This window comes from Solea senegalensis, linkage group LG6 (assembly GCF_019176455.1).
Source record: "Solea senegalensis isolate Sse05_10M linkage group LG6, IFAPA_SoseM_1, whole genome shotgun sequence".
Classification (NCBI taxonomy): domain Eukaryota; kingdom Metazoa; phylum Chordata; class Actinopteri; order Pleuronectiformes; family Soleidae; genus Solea; species Solea senegalensis.
The window spans coordinates 20,577,539-20,594,850 of NC_058026.1; the positions used below are offsets into that span (position 1 = coordinate 20,577,539).

The window sequence follows — 17,312 nt, forward strand, 5'->3', positions numbered from 1 at the left end:
GTCGGGTTTCTATCAGTGTTGGAGCCACAAAGCTGCACCTGGCACACTGTAGTTCTGTTGGCAGCAAGAGAAACGGTCTTGCTGGAGCACTCAAACATGCTAAGCTACCGCACATTCATTATAGACAATATACAATACATAATGTCAGCAGCTTCATTATCACGAGGGAACTGTTTTCACACCAGTACCAATTTGACACTGGATCTCCATACCTCTCTCTTTTTAAAAACCATGTGCATGTAGATGTCATGAAATCCAAGAAAACACAACTATAAGATTAAATCAACTAGAATGGATGTTTTGCCTGAAGGCCACAACAAGTCCTCCGCTTGAAGACAAAGTACAGTACTGTTACTGGGCTTTTATCTATAGTCCTCAGCCAAATCTTTGTTTGAATTAGAACATCTATAGTTTCTGCTGTGAATAAATCATTCAATACAAAGGATTTCTTTTTTAACCTGTCCTGCCCAGTACCTAAGACATGTAATACGGTTGGCTGCATGCCTTGTGGTGCCAGACAGATTTGCTGTGCACAGGACGAGTCTGTGATACTCAGCCTGTTGTTATTATTATTAATATTTTGTGTTCTTTTTTCTTTATTTTATGATTATGCGGTGTGGGGAACTGGACTGGACAGCAAGTGGACAAAAAAGGGAAGGGGAAACAAGGGGGGGAGAGAGAGAGGGAGAGAGAGCATGCACCCAGAGTGTGTGCGTGTGTGTATGAAAGACGTACTAGACCAGAAGTGATGCTTTAAAGGGCAGCAGGTGTGTTAAAAGACATGGGGCTAAATTTGTTGAAAAGCACCCGTGTGTACATAAACCATGTTTTTCAAAACCAAATACTAATAATTACACAATGAACATGCACAGAAACATAAACACCTCTTTAAACTTGTGTTAGACAATGAGCTGCCTAATCATTTACATAATATAGGCTTGAGGTAGGTTGGCTGGGGGTCTAAAGCGGTAGCATTTTATTATTTTATTCACCTCTTTTAGATTACCAGGCTTCATTCATTCATACTGTGCCAACTTCATTGTGGCAAGATATTTTCTGTATCTGTTCTTACCATTTGTATCTACATGTAGACAAAAGAGCAATGCAACTGGAAAAAAAGACTTATTATTGCTTGTAAGTTTGTTGATGATTGTTGTCTTTATCTCTCATTATAATCTTGCATTTCTGACATTAAGATCCATTAGTTCTTGCATTCCTCCGTTTGTTTTCAGTGATCTAAAGTATATGTGTGTATCAATGAGCCTCTTGTTTTTGTGCACAAGTTAGAGTTAAGAGCAATACAGTGAATAAGGGACAAAAAGAAGAAAAGAGGCCATGGATGGAACTGAATATCACTTTGCTTACAAAACACTGATATATTGCTGATGGCTATGAAGATAAACATGGGCAAAGCGCTAATATACAGCAAGCACGGAGGCTGATGGGAATACAACAGTGAATAAATTAACAACATTTGCAGTGGATATGACTTTGTGTACCTAAGCCATCTGAGAGAAATCTTGCAGTAAGAATGTTGTCTCTTATTTCTCCTGACAGTTCCGTGTCCTCCTCACCCTCAGGGTGCGTGTGCGTGTGTGTGTGTCCGTCTGTCTGCATCACTAGCTGTTCTGGTTGATGTTGTGAACATATGCCCGTTGTCTCCATGGTAACATGATACATCAGAGCCACACACAAGTCCACCTGAGATCATATTTCAGTAGTAGAAGGCCACGGACTTGCCACAGCCCAGTAGGGCTGGATATTGGCACTGATCTCTGGAATTGATTAAAATGTCAAAATTAATTAAATGTGATCAGCTTTGTGATGGGGCAGTTGTTTCAGATCAGGGTGTTAGAGTTTGAAGATAATATGTTAATATAATAAAGAATAAATTCCACTAAACCTTTGCCTTTCAGAAATGGATCAAAGAGACATTTGGCCCCAAATTGTCCCTTTAAACAGCATTGATCATTGTCTGTGTGTCTGTGTGTGTGTGTGTGTGTGTACACACATGTGCATTTTAGCTGGACATTTTCATGGAACGAGTATTTGCAGTGGAAACCTATTTTCAGACTTTACCTGGCAACAAGAAATACTATTTTCTGATTGGCTGATAGGTTGCTACTTCAAGAGAGCTGTATGAATGAATTACCTAGAGCAATCTGCCTTCACATTATCGATTTATAGATGACTAATTTATGTGCAGTAAGTTTTATCACTTGTCGTGTGGTATGAAATACGATGCTACATGTGCATTTGTTGTTATTTCCACGCTTCGATGCTGGCATGATCAGATCGAACAGTAGCCAAGAATGTGTTGCGTTACAACAAGGAAATCGGCACAACACTGATGCGCTAAATTGAGGACCGTTGCACTAATTTTGAGCCATGCACTACCTAGAACCCTGGTTACTTCAATCAAGTGTAGTTCATCCACAGAATGTGAAAGTCTGCACATTAATTCAGTAAAACTGCTTTATCCTTTGCACAATGGACATGGATTGAGCTGCAAAACATAATTTCACTACAGACACTGCCTTCTTTAAACAGCTTCAAAGGCATTTTATGGACTGTGATGAAAGAAACATGTTGTTTTCCATAGCCTTTTTGAGAGGTTCGGATTAAGGATCTTGTTGGTATGCCCTGAATACTTCTACACTTTATTATGTCTCTCTTTTTTAGTCTCCTTTAACTTCCCTGTAGCTTTTATGTTCTGTTGTGAATTTTATATCTTAAATTGTTTTGTGCTATTTGTCTGCTACCTTGACCAGGACTCCCTGGAATAAGAGATCTTATATCTCAATGCGACCTTCCTGGCTAAATATAATACACATTGTTTGTGTTGACATCAGCCCAACTGCTGTCAGCGAGCTTGCTAATATTTGGTTGTTGTTTAGGTTGTTTAAGTTCCTCCTGTGACTCAGATCAGATTTTCTCAGGACTGTGACAGATATACTTTATATCTGATATGTGGACTTGCAAAATGAATGAGAAGCGTCATATATGCCTATGAGTGTGAACATCCTCTCCCTGCACAGCAGGCATAATCAAACAGCACTGGAAAAGTGTGCAGTGCTCAAGAGCCAAATCTTACCCCCACGTTTCTTGTGATACCTTACATTTCTGAATTTCCCCTAATGGGAATCAATAGTTGCTATGGAAACCTATGATTAAAGGTTGAAAGAGTGAAGGAACATTTTAATAAAACATTTTGACAAGATTAATGATTAAGGGTCATAATTTCAAGTATTAAATTGTTGTTACATGACAACGTCGTATGTTATCAACGTCGTATGTTGTCAACGTCTTTTTTTATGGAGCGTGATGTCCAACTTAATTAATAATTGAATAAAAAAGATAACGTGGCCCAAGTGACGGTTTACATTATTGGGTGCTAATTGCATTTGCACCCTCCTATTAAAGCAACCTCATTAAGATATCATTAGTATGTTATGATTAAATGTGTGGCTATATATTATTGTTAATTGCGCTTGTTCAAATTGTTCTTTTAATAAATATGATTAATTATACTCTTAACCTGTATCATGGTTATGTATCCTCAGCAAAATTTGCTTTTATTAACCTGGTAGAAACGAGTAGATGAGCTTTAATACATTCAGCCCGACAATGGTAATTTCCTTTGAGCTCAATGCTGATACAGGGTTAGTGCACCTGCGATCTAGGACAAGTTTGTGTTGCACTCACAAATGAATGCATAAACTAAGAAAGTGCTCTACCAGCACATACTGTACCTCCACTAACAGTAAAGTGCTCTAACCAACAGCCAACTCCTTTTTGCTGAACACTGTTTTTTCACATCTTCTGTCATCATACACGCATATTCATTCATTTTTAACTTTATATATTTTTCTTTGGCATTTTTGAGCTCTTTTTTTTTGACAGGGCAGATTGTAGCGTGAAAGGGGGGCGCCCACTGAAGAACGATGTACCCTCACTATACGTGGCACCTGCTGCTCTAACAGCTACATCGCAAGCTACTAGTGCCCAAACATCATATTTATTCCTGCTGAACACAACAACTATATAATAACAGGGATGCCAGTAGCATTACATCTCTATCCAAACCTGTAACAGTAAATACTAGGATTGGGTCAAAATATTGATTTGGTGATTCCCTGCCAGTTTTACTCACTGGGCGTCACTACTTCAAATCTTTTCTTGGCGACGCTGCGCAAATAAATGAGGGAAATTGGGGCGGAAGTTACCTGGCTGAAGGAGAGGGAGATAACAGCGGGATAATGGTGGAGAAAGCTACGTTAAGAGATGCCCCATTCAGGTTTACTACATAGACATATTCCACTTTATCATTTAATCTCTGTGTTGTGAATGAACAGAGAAATCCTCCACTTTTTATTTTGATATTATTGGTATTGTGGACCATCTATCGTACGGTATCGCTGCCATTTCATAGTTTATGCGGGAAAAAAAAAATCACCCGTTCATCTTTTTCAACCTTACAATTTGTTTAGTTTTGAATCCAATTAGAAATGCATACTGCATATAAGGATCCACAGTGGTTTCTGGCTGAAACTGATGCTGCATATAAATCAGTGTTCTCTTCCTCACCTGGAATACATTGTTTGGAATTTTAATAGCAAACCTTTCAGCCTGGTGGGCGTGCGTCTTCTGTAAGAGTCTCAGCTGTGTTTCATGCTACACAGAGATACTCAGTCTTTCTCTCAACTCTAACCAGCTGTTTGATGACTTGTCAGTCACCGGACAAAGGTGACCACTAGGGCCGAGCATAATAGCAAAATTACATATAGATGTGAGATTTTATTTACTGGGAAAAAAGTAAAGAGAGCACTTTAAGTTAAAACATTAACTTATAATTTATGCCTAATCTTGCAAATTACACATTTCCTGTTGCTTTACAGAAATGTTAACAACACTATAGTAGGTATTATTAAATATTATGTAAATCAGGGCACATTGTAAGTAGTAAGATGTTTCCTTCTGACAACTGTAACTAATTAATGTTTTATGTATCTGTGCCAGAGAGTATCAGGTTGATCAGTTTTTTTGTAAGGTGTAAATTGTATGATTTACATGCCTAGTGTGTAGTCATTAGTAACCTATTCCTTAGAGACACGAGCAACACTTTAAAAACAGTAAACAAAAAGCCTATTAGAATAAAAATGAGAGTAGAATAGCTGCTGAATTATTCTTTGGAGAGGCTCATTCTGTCTCTTGCTGTCATTCTTTCTCTGACATCCTCCTCCCTCTGCATAAAAAAAAGCCAAAATCTGCATTTAAATTGAAAGCTATTCATCTGCATATTTCTGATTATTCAATTAATTTCCCTTCTGCTGTTTCACCCCCACCAATCAGCAGCTATGCAATCTTGTGGAAATGTTTATTGTTGATGCTGCTGCTGCTGCCACTGCTGATGGGACGGTGATATGTGTATGTGTGAATACTGAGTATGTCCACGGATAGATGGACGCAGTGGTGGGCAAAGGTGCGATCTGAAAGGGAGGCGAAGATGTAAATGAGAAGTGAATAATATTATTTATTTCTCTATTTCCCAATTGTTCTCTGTCACTGCACTGTGATGAATTGGATAGAAGTCAGCATAGCAGAGGTAGAGGAGAACAAGGCAGAGGAGAAAAGGCTTTTCATTAGTTTGTGGAGAGCTCAGACGGAGGTCAACTGATCTATGAGCTGCATGTCACCCCCTCAATATAGAGCTGTGTCATATTCATGCATGCTCTTACAGGCCAAGGCTTCTGTTTTAACAATACAGGTAGAACAGTGCCTGTTCAAAGCAGCAAGGCGTATCTATTCGACAGTGATGAAAGACTGACAAGATTTAGTTTGTAGAAAATACATTTGAAGCTGAATTTCAATAGGTTGACTGTCTTTTTTGTATGTGGAAGTTTGACACCTGTCTTCAGTGAGGTGGTGTTAGGATTTTTGAATCCGATATTCTTTATTAGTTCCAGAATGATACATTTGCTCAACTAATAGAAGTAATATATAATTGGAAAGCAAAATAGTGAAAAGATCCTGTAAAACAAATTCAGCATTTCTTGTCTCTTGGAAAAAAAAATGTGTGCGTTAAGAATTGTGGCGTTAACTGAAAATAGTTTCTCTCCAGTAGTCTTTCCATTTTTTTTGGTGCGTTTTAAAATATGGCGTCATGTCGCAGAGCAGCCATAGATAGCGTCGCTTCTCCTCAAACAGTGTCGATATGAAAACTCTCAGTGCCTTTATCTGTGGTCTCCCGTTCACTGTGAGTCTCTGCACCTACTGTCTTTGTTTTATTAGCTAGCTGAGATGTTTTTGTCCAGCAAATGTGTCTTACCTGCATCTAACAACACACAGAAAAGCTCTGACACTTTATCTAAAATTTCAAATGATGAGGAAATGAAGTGGGGAAGAAGAACAGAAAGAGGAGCAGACTCCTGCTGTGAGGCAGCAGGTCCCGCTGATAAAGAGGAAGAGGGAGAGCGAGAGGGTGGAGGACTGCTGCTAAACCAGCTCTGTTTATGTGCAATATGTTGTTAAGCTACCACCAAAATGGAGAAAATGTATTTTCTGTTTATCTTATCGGAGTGTTTACATTAATATTCTGTACAAACACTGATGAACTGCGACGTTCCTGGACTCTGGTCCGAGAGTAGAGTGTTGGTGTGCATGAATAAAGCAGAGAATGAAGCTGAATTTCACATAATTTAAAACCATTTTGTGACTTTTTTAATAAGTCAAATTTGCTAAGGTGGTTACTAACACATTTTTCCCGTGGGGTGACAAATTAGGTGATATTTTATCACTTTACAGGGACTTTAGGACGACGAGTAGCAGCTTGGATGTCTTATATTTTGTTTGAATGCAGTTCAATACTGTACAGCTGTGCAATAATTTCCTCCTGGTTTAGTGTAGCATGAACTCTTGTTATCCTTGCTCTAGGGTTCACGTCATTGCAATGTGACCCAACAGCTAAGTGGTGACTAAGTTGATAAATGGTCCCCCTTTCTCCCTGCCTCAGCACTACACAGCTTCAAAAACTCAGATTCCTTTAGACGCCTAATCTTCACATGTTTGATGAGGTTTGTTGTGTTGAAATGTTTGGTTGTTCTTAATCAGAGATTTGCCGACCATAGACCTTGAAAATCACTGTAGAGATTTGACCAGGCTTTCTGTCTTGTAGTGACTTCAAAACATCATCAGTTTTGCTTTTGCCAACGTACCATTGTTCTTCCTGAGTTATCTTATGCACCCCTATGAGCTAGATGGGACCACCCACTGTTCAAGGTGCAATGCTTATTGGACTGTGCCCTGAAACACATTGAAGGATTGTCTCTTATCTAAGCATTAGCCAGAAAACAGATGCCTCCTTTGTTTAGACTTCCTTTTCTTTCAAGTGTTTCTGTCTCGCTGACTGAGGGTGTGGGTGTGCACTTTTACTCTGATGTAGTCGGCATTAGGAGAGCATCATCATTGTCATTCAGGGTGCATGTAACGCTTAAGTTGGATGAGGTCACTATAAAGCCCCGCCCTGCATCTCAAGGCAGGAAGTATTGATTTCCTTTAATTGGATGGACATAGGAAAAGAGGGGATGAAAGAGATGGCACTCTTCTCAGTCGTTGAGTCTGTCTTTACATTTTGTGTGTGTTTTAGATTCTTCCGTCTGATCTTGGTGAAAAAAAGTTTTTTTTCCAACGAATGAGGTTGGATTTACCGAGGAGTTGGTGTTACATGGCCCACTGAATATGGTTAATTGTGTTGTTTTTCAGTGTAAACAGAACCTTGTTGTATAAATAAAGGTCAGACATTGTTTGAAATGCTTCTTAGCGTTCTGAGAATATGTGAACAGCCATTGATAAGGTCAGTATTTGAATAAAGCTGAAGCTAAAAGAAAAAAACTCCTGTGACCACAATGTCAATGTATTTTTGAGGTAGTCCCTACACTACATGTAAGGAAACCTGTTAACAAGCATTTTCTTCCACCTGTCAAACAAGTCCTATTCTCTTTCTTTTTTAAGACAAACCGTCTAGTTTTATTGGTGTTCTAAACAGTTTTGCGTCATCACAACATCCTGTTTCGGTGCTAAAAGTCTCTCAGTTGAAAAACCAAAATGTTTCGGTGCATCTCTAAGTCAAACCCCTAATTTGGACTCCAGAGATGTGTGCCCTCCCTAAACAAATGTGTGCTATCAAGCTAATCACAACCCAAACTGCTCTCCAGCTTCAACTACTTCGTTGGAGACTTGTCTTCATGGATAAGCAACCACAGCCATAACCCTCATAATAACAGTAGTATAAGTCAGTGGATGCCAACCTTTTTTCCTTGAAGTCCCCTTGCTTGTGTCCAAGACAAACCAGGCCCCCAACCTCAACCCGTCCTCCCATACAATAAACACCTAGGTAACTCTTGAGATTAGTGCTGCAACTAACGATTGTTTTCGTTCGATTAATCGATGAATATAAAAATATTAATTATCTATAAAAAAAATGTTGATCCGTGTTTGTCAAATCTGGAAATGATGATGTTCTCCAATGTCTAGTTTTATTCACAAAACATTATTATTCTTTGTTATATGGAGCAAAGAAATGAACATATTCACATTTGAGAAGCTCAAACAATCAGAAATCTTGTTTTGATAATGAACAAGTATCAAACTGATTAATCGATTATCAAAATAGTTGACGATTAATTTAGCAATCGATCAATAATTGATTAATCGACTAATTGTTTCAGCTCTAGTTGGGACACAGTTCACAATAAAAAAATCGACGAGAGCAAATTTGCAGTGCCATTTTTTCAAGTGATATTATATCATTGTTATGCATGTTATAGATTACATTTTTTGAATAACTCCACACTACCAGCACATTCATTTCTGATTTCTGATAGATAATCCGAGAGCCAATTAAAACAGAAAAACAAAATAGCCTCTTTGTTTTTACCGGAGTACAGACGTTCAGGTGCAATTCTGTGGTATCTTACCGCAAATGTCAGCCCACTGTAGACAGGAAATTATATGTTTTAATAAAAATAAATTGGTCATGAAAAACAAGTAAAGGCCCTCTGTGTTTGGTTTGGATAAAGAAAATGACAAGATGAATCACAAGCTTCAATGTGTGGGATGTTACTGAAGGCTTTTGTACTTCCAAGTGTCACCATATAATTAAGCAGTTATGCCATCATTGGTTAGTCGGGTATTTTTGTATTGCCTCACAGCCTTGTGGGGAAGAATAGGCTTATTTGAAATGTCTATAATAAATTTCCTTTTCTTCATTGACCATGTTGATGGCGGGCAGGGAGGACAGTGTTGCCATTTGGTCTTCCACTTTACACTTACTGACCGCCATCTAAATCCATATTGATATATTCATAGTTTGTAGAGGATGAGAAATGACCCCGACTTATGTTCTTGTGTTCTTTGAACAGTGTTTAAGGGTGCATTCACACCAGCCTTTCTAAATCGAATCCTAGTTTGTTTGTTTAGAAAGTCCGGTTTGTTTGGGGAGGTGTGAATGCGCAACCAAACTCTGATCCGTACGATAGAAGCGAACTCTATCGCCTTAAACATAGGTCTCGGTTCACTTTAGGTGTACCGAATGCTGGAAGAGAACTACAATGCATTGTGGGTAAACACAACAAAAACATACACAAGTGTAGAACAATAGCCAGGAGAAATTGTCGCAGCGTATATGTGTGTCATATGTTCACATAAAGCAAAATAAAAAAAACAAGACCAATTTGATGCAGCTCCATGTTTTGCTCTGATGTGGAGGAAACAGGAGTTGTCCTGCATTAACCAACAGATGAGTGCGTTTTCTTTTTCGTTGTTGTCATGTCTTCTACTTAAGTAATTCTTGATGCAGCGCCGTCTCAGGCGAGCAGGAGAATACGTTATTCAAAAGGTTTGTTTGGTTTCACTAAAGTGCAGGATGTGAAAGCAAACTCGGACCGGCTGAATGTCGTAACCCCCAGTTGAACCGAGTCCCCACTCGTCCCTAGTCTGGTGGACTATTAGGTGTGAAAACGACCTAAGTGTATGACACCACGAGTAATACTGATGACATTCTCATCAGTCTGAACTGTATGTCACTTTAAGTGCTGAATGACAGATGCTAGTGTCTTGGTTTCAATAATAGTGTCACTGCACTGTCATGTTATGTTCGCTTGCCTGTTAGCATGTAGCTCAAGGTCTTTTGTGCAGGAGAGCCTTCATTAGGATTAGGATGTGCCCTCTTCACGAAGCTGTGAATTACTCAGAGGTCAATATTGACACACCCGCACTTTTCACATTAAACACAACACAATTAAGAGAGTCAGTTATACAGACTAGGGCAAAAAACATGAGGTGAGGTCAACACCTACTGGTGATAAGTTGGTACATTGGTCATTTTGCCTAAAATAAATAATAAAAACAATAAGAAAATACATCTCACCACTTCCAATCCTGGCTGTACTGGAGGTCATTTTAAAAATTAGACAAGGTCCAAGTTATTTTATTTATTTTTATCATATTATTTTTTGTAATATTCAGTGACTTTGCTTACATCGTCAACTAAATATTTTGTTTGGTTGGTGTGTATCCTTTAAAATGCCATAATTTCGCTCTGCAAAATTACATTGCTGAAGTTTCATGGACTGGATACAGGCTTGAAAAATACTTACACCATACACAACTACTCTGCAAAAGCCTTAAACGTCCAGTGTGTAACATTTAAGTGAAATTATTTTCATTTGGCAGAAATTGAAGATAGAATAATTATAATTATTATACAGTGTACAATCACCTCATCACGACATGTTGTTTTTCCATTACCCCCGCATCAGCCTCTTAAATTCATTATGGAGGCATTCATTATGGACCGCTATGTTTTTACAGTAGCCCACAATGGACAGGCTACTAGGCTACAAAGGTTCTTCCACACAAGGGAGGAGTGAGGTGAGAGATATTCAGTTTTAACATGCAACTTCACTGATGGACGTTGCTAAATTTTACACACTGTCCCTTTAAGTCTGTAAATTAACAATACTTAAAGAAGCTGCAGCTATGTTTTAATACATGCAAGGCATCAGTCCCTGTAAATCACTAGGATTTTATGTTACCGACTGGGAGTAGTCAGTCCCAATAAGCCACTATTATCTTGTCTGCTGTGTCTCTCACACACACACACACACACACATGCCCACTCACATATACAGTCAACTCTGACGACCAACTTTGGCAGAAGGTGTTTCCGACACATACAATCTCCATGGTAACTGGGCTCCCTGCATTTCTGTGATATATGTCCTCCATGTTCCCGGAGCCTGAGCAGCTTCTGGAGCCATGTGCATACACATGTTTGCATGAGCATGTGAAGAGAACAGCAGCCTGAGGATATGGCAGAGCTTTCAGGCTGCACAGCAGAAGTAAACACCAGGGAGTCTCAGGGAAAGAAAGCCACAGAGTGAAGCAAATCAGAGTTCTGTCAAAGGAGAGATGGTGTGATTACACCCTTCCCTACTCCCTACTTCTCGTCATTCTCCAAACGGGTGTGGTAAGGATTGATTTTGAATGAAAATCAACACCACATCATCAGATCCATGTAGATTTGTGACGTCCTCATATAGTATAGCAATGTTATACAGGCACATGTGTTTCTGTGACTGATGGTACAAGGCAGCTGTGAGATGATGGTTCTCTGCACTCACTATGTCTTGTTTGCCACTTGTTCGCTTAAGTCCTATTGGTGTAAGTATCCATTGCCCCAGAGGCTGAATCCTTATGACTCAGTCAGATTTAGTCCATCAAGTGCTATTGAAATGTGCTAAGAGCTGCATAGAGAAAATAACATTTAAGTCACAGTACTTGCACTCAAACTTTATGAATTATGAGAGGGAAATCATCTGATTTTTTAACTCCATTACCTTTAAAGTTACAATGTATTGAAATCTTATTTTAAAATGACATAACGTCAATGAAAGTATGGCGAGGTCTTTGTTGTGTGTTGTCATCTCCTTTCCCGTCTCCAGCGTCTGAGCTGTAGCCCGTCAGAAGAGACTAAATGTATTATTTCAAAAAAGAAAAAGACAATGCTACAAAAATTCCCTGTTTTGTTGACTAGTATGACAAAAGTAATTAAGGCCCTTACGGACACCATCTTCTTCCTTCAACATTTCATTTTCAAATACACTACATAAACAGATATAGCATGAGGAGGAGGACGACCATTTCACCTGGTTCATTTTCAAGTGTGATGGGATTTTGTCTGTCCACTTAAAATATACAGAAATTGCATTTATACCAAATACTTGACACCCATTTATTTACTTTATAAATGATAATTAAGTTTTGTTAGTGGCAGTATTGCCTAACAGCTTCACAGTGCAAATGCAAAAAAATGCAATAACATTTCTACATGAAGAAATAATGATTAGAGTCACCTTATTGCTTGCTCCATCTTAATCTAATTTCACTATACCAGTGTCTGGAGTTATGGAGGTGGATGATGAGAGAGCAAATTATCTTATTGGAAATAAATCTTCCTCCTGTGAAAAGTCTGTAGCTGGCTGTGCGTGGCCTATTTACATCACTGTATTTTGAAATGGTGTTACTTCAAGAGCTCAGTATTTTCTCAGGTGCTACTTGAGTTTGAGAACCACTGATCTAGATCATATTCTTTGAACCTCTACTGAGTTGGACCTTCTGTTATAACTTTTTTTCCTATCCCTTCATTGACGTGATGCAGATGTTACATTGAGATGCCATTTAAATTCTCTCAAATAAATCAATAGCCATTGTCCAATTTTATATCGCTGTTGTTGCCAATAGGCATTTTTATGCTCTTTTTTGCAGCTCAGCAGACACGTGTCAGAGAACACAGCTACATGTTATACAGTGTGTGCTTGATGACGGCGATGTTCCTTGTATTTGATTAATCTGGGAAAAGATTTCATAACCATTTGTTTGAAATGTGCCACAGAAAAATGCCCTTTCACGGCTAAGTGGTAGGAGCAAGGGGTTAAATGGGATGGAGCTGAAGTGTTCATATGAGAAATAATGTTTACACTTCAACATCTTCCAGTGATTTCGATGACTTTTAATCTTTGACTTTTGTTTTTTTTATTATTTCAATACTCTCCCTTTACTCTCTGTTATATAAACCCCCTCATCATAAGAATGGCCACTGTTTCACACGTTGGCACAAGACATTTCTTGGATGTCTCAATGTCTTCCCAGCATGTCATGGGACTCTGCTCCTCTTGCTACCTTCTTCCACCCTGCATCGATTTAATTACTTTATCCCTCGTTTCCCTCATCCCTTTCTCCTTCACTCCATCGCCTCAAGCTGCTTCCGTGTTCCTTTTAATTAATCCACACAGATTTGGACACCTCCCTGCTGTGAATGTGTGTATATACGTGTGTGTGTGTATATATATATATATATATATATATATATATATATATATATATATATATATATATATATATATATATATATATATATATATATATGCACAGAGGACGTTAACAAATTTAAGCTTCATTTTTTTCCCATCAAGCAATGTTTCTCTGTGGAGATGGATAAAGTAAATCTATAGCTCTTATTTGATGGTGGATATTGTTTTTTTGATGTACTTGTGTTGTTTATGTTTGTGTGTCTGTGTGCAGGGCTCTAATGGAAGCATGCAGCTCATGGAAACTGAGTTCTCCAAAACTCTGGGTGAGATGGTGGCCCTTCATCTGCATCACCAGAAGAGCATCCCAGCGTTCCTCTCTGCAGTGACCCTCGACCTCTTCAGCAGGCAAACCACAATCTGAAGTAACCTGACACTGTCTCAGACATGGGGCTACAACATCTAAGAGTGGGATTAGTTTAGATGTTTCGGATTTTGTCTGCCCTCATTTGCGTTTCCTTTTTTCTTTCTATCCTATAATATTTTCAAAGTGTATATTTTTTAGCGTAGTCAGTGATTTGTCTTGAAAGATGAGCACCTTGTTTGATCAAATTCTGCCATCTTTCATTCAAAAGGAAAGCAATTTGGTTTCACTTTGCGTGCCCGGTGTAATTCATCGATGAATCTCGGAGAAATAACGTTTTCTCCTCACAGGACAAAGCTGTTAAGGTGAAACACAGAGAAAGTCACTGACATTTAGATGTGGAGCTCGTGTTTATGAAAGGAATTGGACATATCCCAAAAAAGTTTGAACACAAACAGTGGGTAAAGTAAAAGAAACATTTGTGTGGTCTACTGAATCTGCAGTAGCTGTGTCTTGCATGGCCTTTACCAAAGCAAAGTCATTTTTCCATTAAAATGTCTGTTTTAGTTTATGCCATAGATACAATGTCTTACTTGTCTCTCTTCCTGTAGAAAAGCAATAAGGTAGAATTTGAAGCATTTAAAAGCAAAGTAGATTAATGCCATGCTTTAATTCCCCAAACCACATCTCTACTCTACTGCTCGGAAGTTTGAGAAAAATAATCACCACATTTCAAAGTTCAGTGTGAGAGTTGGAAAAGGCTGAGCCATGGACGTTTGTAATCATGTCATTTGTTGGCTCGTCTCTAATGTCTCACTTTAAAGCAAAATGGAAATAATGAGACGTGTGCTGCCTTTCAACTGTATTACAGTGAGATCAGCACAACACATCACTCTCCTGTCTTCTCAGTGACTCAAGTGAGGTGATAGAGTTACTGTGAATAAAAGGAAACATGTTAATCTTACAGCACAATGTCAGTGTAGGATAAGGTTATGTGGGCTGACAAATTGTTATTTCCTATTTAGGAAATGAGGGCAGAGAGAGAAAGGAGTAAGACATGCAGTTAAGGTTACCCAGCTGCAGGTTAAGTGTATCTCAAACCATTCTGCCACTGTTCTTTCCAGCTCTAATTTTTTTTTAACTAGATTTTTTAAACACTGATATATTCATCATAGCATATGTATATATTTATTCCTCCGCCGCTCATTGGCCTCATAAGAATGGTAGTAGATGTGTCAGGAAGTAGAGGCAGGAAAACTCCAGGGAGGCTTTAATGTTTCAGTTCAAATATTCATTAAAAATGTTAGAAATTGACAGACGATGCATCTGTGACACAGATTGTCTTTGGATATGAATTTCATTGTGACAAACTATGAATAATTCCTCTTTGGAATTTAGTTAATGACCGCGCCTGTGTATATTTGTGCGAGTACAAGCATGAGACAAGTCGAGGGAAATTTCTTGGCAGCAATAAAGAGAAATGGCAGAAATAAACATGGGGTGAAGAGGGAAGCAAGGGAGCAATCCAATAAAACTGAGAAACGAAAGGAAGTGAACTGAGAATAAAGTCACTTATCATAGCAACAATATAAGAGCTGCAGCTGGTGCTGCCTTATGTCTCATGAGAAAACATATTCTTCTGTACAGTACATGTCACAAACTGTACCTTTTCATCTTTTATCTCATACCTATTCTCCACGCAGCACATGGACTGCACACCTGACAGCTCTCACCCCGGTGTCATAGTTTAGAGGGATTCAGATCTGTGGTGCATGACATACATTAGTGACGTACATAATGTTTTTCCTCAGTAGTGTGAGATACACTTTGGCTTCATATTTTCCTCCCCATGACATTGCTGTATCCTTTTTTTTTGTTTTGAAGTTAAAATGAAAGTGGTAATAAATAAAGAATTTGTTTGACTGGCTGTCATAAAACTGACTACACTTCAGTGAATATTAATTTTGCTGTGAGACCATATCCGTCCGTTGACAAACGGGTAGAGCCAAAAAAAAAAAAAGTTGCAGATTCTCTCAGCACTTTGTTGTTGCACATCTTTGTGTGTTAGGACAGAGTCAGGAGGGACTGACAGAATGAATTAATGAATAGGCTATAATATAATAAGCGCCTGTTCCTATTCCCGCACGCTTTACATTGCACTTGACAGGTCAGTTATTTATAGAGTTGAATACTTGAAGAGGCAGACCGTTATATAAGCAAAATTAAGTTACAGTCAAGAGTCAAAGCAGTGAAGCTGAGGCTAAATTACTTGAAGACGAGAAAAACAACGCTGAAAATCAACAAATAACATGACAATTTTGGGCAAAACGAGATAAATCTGACTTCTGGCACTTGGTTCGGGCTCACACAGAATTTTCAGGTTTACATTTCTGCTAAATTCTTTGTATTAAAAAAGTGTTTCCCTCATGCATGCTGTTAAAGGAGAATAAATGCCACTGCGACCATTTTCTTCAGAGCAGGAAAATGGTTTCCTGTGTTATTATAGAGCTCAGTAGCAGTAACTCTCACAATCACGTCATACAGTGGCTGGATTTAAAACAGCGCTATTATGCCAGGAAGCCGCACAGTGCAAATCTATGGACATACTGTAAAGCACGTGTCTAACTGGTGGCCCGGGGGCCACATGGGGCCCTCCAATCGATTACATGCGGCCCGCCTACCACTGTGCAAGGTGATGGAATAGAGACAGAATATAAGACTAAATGTATTTGCCGGCAATATTTTTATAATAGTAATAAGACATTTGGTTGTAATCATTGCTTTATTAAATGTATTACACTCAACATGAAATTACATATATTTAAGCTGTTTTAATCACAGTTATCCTCGTCATTATTTGACGAGAATAGCAGAGCTACTGGCAGAGCTAACGGAGATCCTGTGTACGAGTTCTGTTCCTGGTAACAGGTCCTGCAGTGGAAATGAGTCCTTTTCTATTCTGTCTGTTCTCGTTGTGCTCTTTCAGAAATAGATGGCAGAGAAGAGGTGGTCAGAAGGATGATGTTCACATGGGTGCTGGTCTGGGGAGCTTATTTAACAGGCTGACTGAGTTTGATTCACTCTCTCTCGGCTCACCCCATGTGGGGCTTTATTCACTCATCCGTGCAAATCCTTGCATCACTGTGGTCTCACAGATTGTCACTTATTCACTCGTCTTTTTGGTAAACACAAATGTTTAATAAAAACCTGCTTTGGACCTTTTGTGTGTTCTCCCTCCTGAACATTAAGTTCTTGACAGCTGCAAGAACAAAAAGTCAGACTGTCAGTCGACATGGACATTCTGCCCAGGAAGTTCTCAGGCTCACCACCTTAAAAGATATTTTTGGCTGGTTTTAGCAGCACTTTGAGTAACTTTACACCCTACAGCATGCTCAGCAGAATTTCAAATTGCTTTTAAACTCAAACAAAACTAGAACCATGATTTTCTTTCTCCTTTTCCGGTTATTCTAACTGTTTCATGAATACTCTTGACTGCATGTGTCACCTTTCAGTCGGTCAAGCGATTATAAATATCTGCAAATATGGCTGGACAAAAGGTTACATTTAAAATGTCATACCGA

General features: G+C 38.7%; 1 protein-coding gene across 1 annotated transcript in view; it reads left to right on the plus strand.

The window, feature by feature from the left end:
• mad1l1 (mitotic arrest deficient 1 like 1) overlaps positions 1-15,672 on the plus strand; it is a 50,892-nt gene extending 35,220 nt beyond the window's left edge. The window contains exon 18 of the mRNA XM_044029341.1: positions 13,642-15,672. Coding sequence (XP_043885276.1) covers positions 13,642-13,791 — 150 coding nt within the window. The 3' untranslated portion in view covers positions 13,792-15,672. The remainder of the gene's footprint in view (positions 1-13,641) is intronic.
• Positions 15,673-17,312: the final 1,640 nt, after the last annotated feature.